Source organism: Clarias gariepinus, chromosome 28 (genome assembly GCF_024256425.1).
Source record: "Clarias gariepinus isolate MV-2021 ecotype Netherlands chromosome 28, CGAR_prim_01v2, whole genome shotgun sequence".
NCBI classification, from domain to species: domain Eukaryota; kingdom Metazoa; phylum Chordata; class Actinopteri; order Siluriformes; family Clariidae; genus Clarias; species Clarias gariepinus.
Genome location: NC_071127.1, coordinates 15,788,383 through 15,798,097, shown reverse-complemented (window position 1 = coordinate 15,798,097; position 9,715 = coordinate 15,788,383). Strand labels below are relative to the sequence as shown.

Sequence of the window (9,715 nt, the reverse complement as noted above, 5' to 3'; positions counted from 1 at the left end):
ATGTAGTCTACCGAGTGCGATTGACGGGCCGGTCGCGATTGGTCGTGCTCCACCGGGACCATCTCGCCCCCTATCAGCCCCACGCCAGCGAAACATCAAACTCTGTGAAGGCCTGTCCGCTTCAGGAAGAGGGCTGCACCCCCCCCCTTCCCCCGCAAAAAGACTCTGCCGTTCACAACGCCAGCGCCGACTCTAGACTAAGTTCGCCATGGTGACCAAGGACGGTCACAGCTCGGGTGGGGGCAGTGTGGAGTGGGCGGGGTTTCGATTAGGAACCATCATGCTTTGCGGGAGGGGTTGTTATGTGTTCACCCTGTTGGGAAAAGCTGTTTGGGTTAGTGGCTTCGGCCAGGTTGTGTGTGTGTGTGTTAGAAGAGTGTCTTGTTGATTGTGTGACTTGTTGAATGTGCCGTTTATGTACCAAGCTGAATAAAATACTTCCAGCCATTTGCATTGGGCAGCAAGGAAGCTCACTCGCCTCTCCAAGTTCCTTCTTAGCGGTGAAAAACGCTACAATATATTCATTGCCATTCAACTATTCTTGTTTATTCTTTATTTAATTTTTAAAAAAAATTAGTTATTTTGCACCCATTATTATCATCATTATTGTTACTTTAATTAACAATAATAAAAATGATAATATTCCTATTACTACTACTACTAATAATAATAATAATAATAAATAAATAATTTTGTATACAAAGCAACTGCCTCTTGCTCGTTTTAATTATTATTACCACATTAATATAGATTCACATAGATGATGCCTTCCTGAAGACATCATATTGTTTAATTTATCCCACTTTTATTAATATAGGTTATTGTAAAACAGTCCTTTAAACTTTCAATTTAGCCTATGTTTTTCATAAATAAAGTTTACATTTATTTATTTTTTTGTCACTGGAATAATATTGAAAAGTCATGAAGACGATGGGAAAGGCTTTATTTGCAAATATAAAAAAAAATATGGCATCAATACATAACGTAACCAATGATAAAGTACAGTATAAGAAAAATCTTATGGATTTTGATTCTAATTCTTGCCTAAAGATTACTATTTGTCTCACCTTTTGAAATATGTAAAGATTGCATAAAATTTTAGAGAAATCATCTGAATAAAGCATAATATATAAGGCCCTGTTTACACTATGTATTATCATTTGAAACACAGATGAGAGACACAAAATGTATAGACGAGCCATACAAAGAAAATAAGCACTAAAAAGGACTTTGGCAACAGACTACACAAAAAGGCTTACGCTTAGAGTTAAATGTGACTCTGCAATAATAAGCAAAATCATTATTAAGAATGTAAATTTAATTTTTGTAAATGGCAGGCAGTCATGCCAAAAATTGCCTAAATAAATTTCTATTTTATGCTGTTGGGTTTGCTTTTGGTGTCAGTCCAAACCTGGCTTGTCACAAAACAAAGTCACATGTGGTCAGAGAAGGTGCATTTGAGACACTTAAACAGCGGTCCATTTTAGCTGCCCATTTGAAACATCTTGATTCTTTATACCAGGTGTAAACAGGGCCTTATTATTAAATGTTACTTCATTTATTCTTTAAAACCAATGCTTTCAAAAAATAACAGCATATTTAACAAAGGGAACTTGGAAAGTCAAGTGCTCTCCATTTGGCCATGAATTCTTGAACGCTTTGAGGCTGGACAGCAAATATTTTGTCGTCACTTCCACAAGCTCCACACACCTTCGGCGCCATGCCATCACCCACACTCATTTTAAGACCAAGTGAAAGACTGAAAGACACTCTCAGGATACCCTTCTTTTCAATAGTAAGTGAACCTTCAACCAACTCAACCATCACTTCATTTTTCAGCTTCTGTGGCAGAGTGAGAAGCTTTCCATTAATCTGAAAAACAAAATATAGACATTTATTGGAATTATTGAAATTACTTATGAGGCATCTTTTACAAAACATAAAAAGTACAACAAAAAATATGCATAAAACAATACATAAATAAATAGTAAATAAATTAAAAATACTAATTAAAAAATAAACTATTTAAAAGAAAAACTATTTTCCAATTTGTTGTGTAGTTTTTTTTAAAGTAATTATTGCATCACTAAATATTGTGTATTAATTTATATTCTCGATTTCTTTAAGTCAAAAAACATACTAACTAAAACAAGTTTTCTCAAGATCTTTATGCATTATTGTATTTTTAAAGGGCCATACTATTGCTACTGTATATAGCAATGGCATGATCCTGCAAATATCACAGATTGTAAAAAAAATAAAAAATAAATTAGAGGTTACCTGTTAGAACTTGCATTATGGGTCATTTCAGTCTTATAAAATTGCCTTTACTTGACAATTTATATTTATATAGTAATGCATAATGTGTTATTTATTATATGTGATTAGAATTATGTAAAATATTTCTACAGGTAGGAACTATAATACAAGGCAGTATAGGTGAAGACTATAATTTAACTAGGAAACCTACCCAAGTGGAATGCTTGTTGGTGACCGTAATGAAGACTTCTTCAAAATAGACGTACACAGCCACAACACTGTTCTGGCTTCCAAACTCCACCACCACTCGGAACCATTCCTCTTCAAGAGCACCATCACAGGCTTTCACCAACTCGTAGGCTCCGATAGATGTAATGGTCCAAGATTCTCCACTAAAAAGGCTAAAGGAGCCGCCAGCCTCCACCATGCACTGCCTTGGGTAGCATCCACGAACACCATTCTTAGTGGTGCAGACTTCACTACTTTCACAACTAATTTTTTGCCGTTCTATTTTGCCGGCTGGTAGACAGGTCAAGCGTTCTTGACAGTTCTCAGTGATGACGGTCTCATGGAGCTACAAATGTAAAAGTGTTGGTAACTACAATTACATTGCATTGTGCTTACTTGCAATTATTGATGTCAGAGTTGTATTTTTATTTACCTTATAGGTGTGTCCTTTGTCATAACAGCCACACTGATCTGCTGTAACGCATCCAGTCCCATTGTTAAAGAATCCAGGTTTACACATGCAGCCTTCAAGACAGGTCTGGATATTACACGTCATTACACCAGTAAGGCCAGGACAAGGTGCATTACATGCCTTCGCACAGATTTCGTAGACAGTGTTGGGAGGACATGATAAGGCTGCAAAAGAGGAGAGACACCCTAAGCATCAACAGAATAGGGAATACTTTTACAACTGAAAATCATATAAAATTAATGTTGCACATACGACAGAATGTTGAGGTTCTCCAGTTTTTAATCGGGACGCCAAAGTTCTGGCAGTCACTCATGTACGCAGCGATGCTGTGGCACAGCATATGTTCGTCTCCCTCAGTCATGCAGACATCATAAACACAATCTCTGAAGTAGGAGTCAGGGACGATTACTTTGTGACATGCAGCAAATGGACCATTAGGGTCGGTAATAATACTGCAGTCCTTTTCAAATACATGTTTTTCATTTTGAGGGCATTTTGGACAGAAATCACCGCTACAGCCATCATCACACACAACTCCAGGGACAGCCACTTTCCAAGCAGCTCCAAATGTTTTTAAATCTTTGGTTTCTTTTCCGCTTGGCAACAACAAATCATCTTTCTTATTACCGTTAAAGTTTCCACACATGCCACAGGTCTTTCCTGCGTATGTCCCAGGTACTGTGATGATAACATGATAAACCATATCGTAGGCCACTCTTAGACCAAAGTTGGTTAGGATCACATTAAAATCACCCTCCTGCTGAATAATTACTTCACCATCATTGAGATTTACAGGGATGTTGGTTAGAATGCCATTAATCTGGAAATCCAGGTAGAAATACACCATTATCTCATACATTACATTACAGTTTTCTTTTAAATAGAAGTTATTTAAATATTTTTATAACTTTTTAAACTTTTTAACTTTTTAAACATACACTTGAGTAAGTAGTAAATAAACCCTTTTTTTTATATATATATATATAGATTGAGGACACTTGACTATTATACATAATTGTATAGAATGTCTGTTGTAAAATGACAGTTTTTGTTTAACTTAAACTAAGAACCCAAAGTTCTGGTCCATGAAGTTATGATTTAAAGTGGATGAACTGAAAGAATTCAAGTGCCTTGACATTTACATTTAGGCATCTGGCAGATGCTCTTATCCAGAGTGACTTACATTTCTATCTCATTACACATCTGAGCAGTTGAGGGTTAAGAGCCTTGCTCAAGGGCCCAACAGTAGCAACTTGGTGGTTGTGGGGTTTGAACTTGGGATCTTCCGAACCGTAGTCCAATGCCTTATCCACTAAGCTACCCCTGGCCCTCTGCCTTGAAAGAGCCTTAAATACCATTGAAAACATTTGGGATGAACCAGAACACCAACTGTGCCCCAGGATCTCCTCACCCACCATCAGTGACTGATCTCACTAATGCTCTTCTTCGCCACAGCAGACCATCCAATCCACACACAACTTGGCAGGTTCTACCAAACACCCGTCCTACCACAACACTCCCGTTTTTCTAACCACGCTTAGGACCAGCATTTTATACTATGGCTGGGTGGTGTGGGATGTGGCAACTACTGACAGAAGAGTTTGAACCCAGGTCCCTAAATCAACAACTTACAGCCTTAGCAGCCTGAGCCACCACACTCTCTCGTAAATTCTCACAGGTATTCTCTATAATCTTTAGAAAGGAAAACCTTTGCAAAAACGTGAAAAGTATCATAGGCGCAAAGAAGGAATGAAAACAGATTCCCCCTTTGTGCCTACGATACTCTATGATGGTGTTCTGGTTCGTCCCAAATGTTTTCCGTGGTATTTACACATGCTTAGATCACATTGTTGAACAGTATAGACTACCTTTCTTTAATATGTCTAATACTGCAATTTAAAGATTTTTGTTATTTTAGATGCATAAAGGATTGATACAGTATAGTAAGTTTTTTTTTTTTTTTTTTTTTTTTTTACACAGGATGGTATTCAGAAATTATACATAAGACAAATGTAATGAAGATTGTACTAACCATGACCTGATGTATCTGATTTCTTCGCAGAATTATAGTCATGTCATCCACCTCCACAACAACCACCTTGGCCATGGAAACATTTGGAGTTTGTTGGATTTCATTCCATCTTTCGTTCTCCACCACGACTGAAAACGGAGTGAGGTTTGTTCCCTCCAGATGGCAGCCCTGAGTGGCAGTGTAAGTACAAGTACCCTGGAAGTCATAGGTGCCATTGTCAAACGTGTTGTAATGAGGATCTCCATAGATATTACAGGTGCCAGTTGGAATTTTGTGGCAGTCTTGGATTCCTTTAACGACACTGCATGCGGTTCCAATTGGACAACTTGTGTCTACACATTGGACCTGACCATTTGTCGGGTTGCAGGTGCATTTTTTGGTGCACTGATCATTACCCCAGATGGTTTCTCCAGCCTGTAGGTAACGCACATCACCATCATTTTTGTACACACAGCCACACTGGTCCTTGGGGACACACTTGTTTCCACTCCAAAAGTATCCAGCGTTACAAACGCAAGCCTCTACACAGTTTGCTTTGCATTCAGGAGATGGAGTGCGATTCTCACAGGTAGCAGGACAGGCACACGACTCATAGTGACTGTTTGCTGGGCATGCAGGGTTAGCTTAATAGAAGAAGACAAAGAAGAGTATGTTTAGTTTATGTGATGCATTTTACATAGTGAATAATTATGCTGTAAGTATTTAGAGCAACATTGTTTTTTTTTGGCTTATGCATATGACCATGAAGCAATTATGCTTGGGTATAAGAAAACAATAATTATGGATCTGTGTACTGTTAGAATTTTGACTTAATATCTCATTATTTTTTTAAACTAGGATCTATCCCAGAAACATTAAATATGTAGGAGAATTACACACTAGTTTATTTTAAACAATCCATCCATGAACTGCTGTAGTCCAACTGGAGACTAAGGAGGCCAGTGGTGACCATTGTATTTATTTCCATTTTTACAACCATGTTAGGACCTCCGGTCAACACTGACACATGACAGGCTATTTGGGAACGCCAATTAGCCTTAACTGCATGTTTTCTGACTATGGGAGAAAATCACAGCACCTGGAAGAAACCCATTAAGCATTTCGAGAAAATGCAAATTCCATGCACACAGACTTTGTGGCAGGAATTGAACCTGGATCCTGGAGGTGCAAGGTGACAGTTTTAACCACTTATAACTCTTAATCATTTTGCTGGTTCACAAATAGTTAGTAAGCAGGATTTTTTTAATGTAGTTTATTTTATCTCTAAAGATGGATAATTAAGTTAAAGCTGTTTATGGTCAATTTTTAACTCCCCAGACTTTAACTAATTAATCAAAGTTATTTTAACAAATTAACATAAGTTCCATAACAATCCCTTTTTTTTACATTTTAGGGCTTCCGTATAATGCATTTACTTCCACATTCCTTCTTAAACTGATACTTACGGCACCTAAGGAGGCCTCTCCAGTTGTAAACATGTATACCAGCTTGTTGACAGGCATCAGTGTAAATCTGCGCAGTGTGACATAAGAAATTGCTGACATCTTTGCCAGAGCAGTAGTCATACAGACAGTTGTCATAGAAGACATCGGGGTTGATGACACTCTTGCATTCATGCAAAGGTCCTTTTGTAAGAAATGTGACAAAGTCACAGCTAAGCTTTGCATTCATGCGGGTGAACCATGAAGCTCCCTCACAACTCGGACACTGCCCTGGACACTCATCCTGACAAAAAGCTTCTCCTGGAAGTTGTGGTACTCTCCAGCTCTTTCCCAGCTCTTGAATACTGCTTGCTACACTGCCACTGGGAGTAGTAAGGTCATCTTCTTTCTTCCCGTTGAAGTTCCCGCACATACCGCACATTTTTCCCTGAAAGCTCATTGGGACGGTGACTACCAGGTATTGATCCCAGTCATACTGAACTGACAGGCCAAAGTCAGTCTTCATGGTAGCTGAGAGGCTGTTTGCTGTGAGTTTCACACGACCGTTGTTCAAAGAGACTGGAAAGTTCCAAAGTGAAGCATTAATCTGAAATTTAAAAAGTATAAAATGTAATTGTTAAAATTCAAAACAATTTAATTATAAAATTTTGCTTATATACACTACCGTTCAAAAGTTTGGGGTCACTTGCAAATTTCTTTGTGTTTGTTTATTTTATACATTTTACAACAATAATGGGGATTTTAAAATTGTAAAATAACATATGGAATTAGGTAATTACGGAACAACAACAAACACAACAGTTAGTTGTTATTTTAAGACACAGAGGTCGGCCTTTCTGTAATAGTTCTTGCAAGAACAGTATTGTCAAGTGCATTTCCAAAATCCGTCAAGCACCATAATGAAACTGGCTCTCATGAAGGCCGTCCCAGGAGGGCGAGACCAAAACCTACCTCTGCCGCAGACGAGAAGTTCATTTAGAATTATCAGCCTGAAAAATGACCAATTAACAGCATCTCAGATTAGAGGCGTTATGAAGTCTTTACAGAGCAGAAGTAGCAGAAACATCTCACCATTAACTGTTTAAAGGAGATTAATGCATTTTTTGGACGCCTTCAGCATTCCTTTACAATGTAGAAAGAAATAAAAATCAGGAACGATCATGGAGTTAGAAAGTGACCCCAAACTTTTGAACGGTAGTGTATATATATATATATTGTAATCCGAATCTCATACCATTACAAGACCTCTCTCCACGCGGTTAAAAGTAATTGTGGTGCCGAACACTGAAATGGTGATCGTTGATACAATTGTATTTTGTGTATTGCCACTGCGTTCATTCTTGGTGTTAATCTGAAATGCTGGATGTTGATCATCTACATGGCAGTTCTTGGCAATGACGTAGGAGCAGTTTCCCATGAAGTTGTAATAACTTCCATCAAATGTGCTGTAATGTGGGTCACCCATAACCAAACAGGTGCCCACTTGAGCGGGAGGGGCATTTTCTGCGTCAGCCTTTGGTTGCCAAACTTTTAAACAAAAAGACAAACAATCATGTTATATATTTTTTTCATAGTTTCAATTACTCAGCATAAATTTATGGTTGCTTAAATGCTGTAGAAGCATTAATTTGGCAACAGGACAGAGATTAAGACACCCACAGGACATTAGCAATGAGTAACGTACAACTAATGTTAAACTAATGACCTCATCACAATGTCACAAATGGAACATAAACCTAATTACAACATTATGACAACATTACAGATAGTACTGAGTACATTGTATAAAATAAACACATGTTATTAGAAACACCTGGCTTTGTAGACTGAGCTGGGGGTAAAGTACCAGTCAAAGGTTTGGACACACCTTCTAATTTTATTTAGTGATATTTTCCCCCCCTACATTCTAAAACAATATTGTAGATTTCAAAACTATGAAAGAACACATGGAATTATGTACTTTCATAAAAAGTTTTGTCAGTTATACTAACATGAAGATCAGCTTGTCTGGAACAATTCTTGCAAAAGCCTTATTTCTTTTCTATTCTCTTTTATTACTTTATTAATTGTACAGCTAAAAGTTTTCAAAATTTTTTCTATATTTAAATATTTATTTCCATTGTTTAAATATACTTGATTTATATTCTTTATTTAAAAACTCTAGTTTCTTTTAAAATTTTTAGTTCATAGCCGGTCCTACAACCATTTTACTGCGTATCATACTATGTATGACTGTGTATGTGACAAATAAAATTTGAATTTTTATTTATAATTTTTTTTGTCAAGTATATTTCCAACCCCCATTAAGCACCATGCTCTCAACTGGCTCTCAAGACCTTCTAAGAAAAAGCAAGACCAAAACTTACCTTTGCGAGGAGAAGTTAATTTAGAGTTACCAGCCTCAGAAATCACCAATTAACAAACAGCACCTCAGATTAGAGAAGGCTTTACAGAGCATAAGTAGCAGACACATCTCAATATCAAATGTTCAAAGGAGATTATTGCATATTTCGGACACCTTCAGTATTGTTTTACAATGTAGAAAGAAATAGAAATTAGGAAAGACTATGGAATTTAAAGGTATGTCCAATTTTTGACTGGTAGTGTACATTTTTAAATGTAGATTTTTAAAAGTATTATATTTTCTTTATTATTTTTTTTTGTTAGGACTTACCAAAGACAAGCAGAAAAGCGATGGCACAAAGAGCTGTTTTCATCTTTAAGCCTGTGAAAAAGGGCTGCTTCAGTTTGGTGGCAAACTACAAAAAAAAGGAAAATATTACAGATGTTTAAAACAAACTAAATAGTTTGCACAAATCTCAGACGTTATTAATCATATAAAAAAGCAATAGTTCTGTGACTATAGTAATGGTACATACCAGACTTGCTCTTGTCTTGCAGTCGATTAAGGTTCAGGTCAAGCCGCCTTATATTGTTCCGGACAACTGAATCAGGAACCAATCAAATCTGAGGAGTAACACTGTAGGTGCACATTTGACATCTTGCACGTGATGAGTCAATAGTTCATTCATCACGCGCCTTATTTCTGTGAACAGATCATGAGTTCATGTTCACTAACTTCACTATCAAATTTTCTGATAAACGTCACGTGCAGTACATAAATAACTTTAAGGTCAGTCAGTATATAAAAAGATCTGTGCAAATGCTTATTTTATACATATATATGATATAAATCAAAAATTGAGAATCTAATCTCAGTGGCCATTTTTATAGAAATACCTTTTTCAGTCATGCAGGTATTCATGATGCACCTCAGTGCAT

At 37.0% G+C, this 9,715-nt stretch overlaps 1 protein-coding gene across 1 annotated transcript; it reads right to left on the bottom strand.

The window, feature by feature from the left end:
* Nucleotides 1-926: 926 nt before the first annotated feature.
* Nucleotides 927-9,322, bottom strand: LOC128515518 (IgGFc-binding protein-like). The gene is made up of 9 exons (XM_053489582.1): nucleotides 9,313-9,322; nucleotides 9,108-9,192; nucleotides 7,668-7,960; nucleotides 6,437-7,019; nucleotides 4,992-5,614; nucleotides 3,212-3,779; nucleotides 2,921-3,123; nucleotides 2,471-2,833; nucleotides 927-1,872 (listed from the first exon to the last, which is right to left on the bottom strand). The coding sequence occupies exons 2-9, from the start codon at nucleotides 9,148-9,150 to the stop codon at nucleotides 1,600-1,602; spliced, it is 2,949 nt and encodes a 982-aa protein (XP_053345557.1). The 5' UTR covers nucleotides 9,151-9,192; nucleotides 9,313-9,322; the 3' UTR covers nucleotides 927-1,599.
* Nucleotides 9,323-9,715: the final 393 nt, after the last annotated feature.

What these genes read in the sequence shown, in the direction of transcription:
- LOC128515518 (XM_053489582.1), bottom strand. Translation starts at nt 9,150, where the DNA reads ATGAAAACAGCTCTTTGTGCCATCGCTTTTCTGCTTGTCTTTG. An exon ending in GAGAGGCCTCCTTAGGTGCC is followed by an intron (nt 5,615 to 6,436) that starts GTAAGTATCAGT and finishes TCTTCTATTAAG; the next exon opens with CTAACCCTGCATGCCCAGCA. An exon ending in ATCAGATACATCAGGTCATG is followed by an intron (nt 3,780 to 4,991) that starts GTTAGTACAATC and finishes CTGGATTTCCAG; the next exon opens with ATTAATGGCATTCTAACCAA.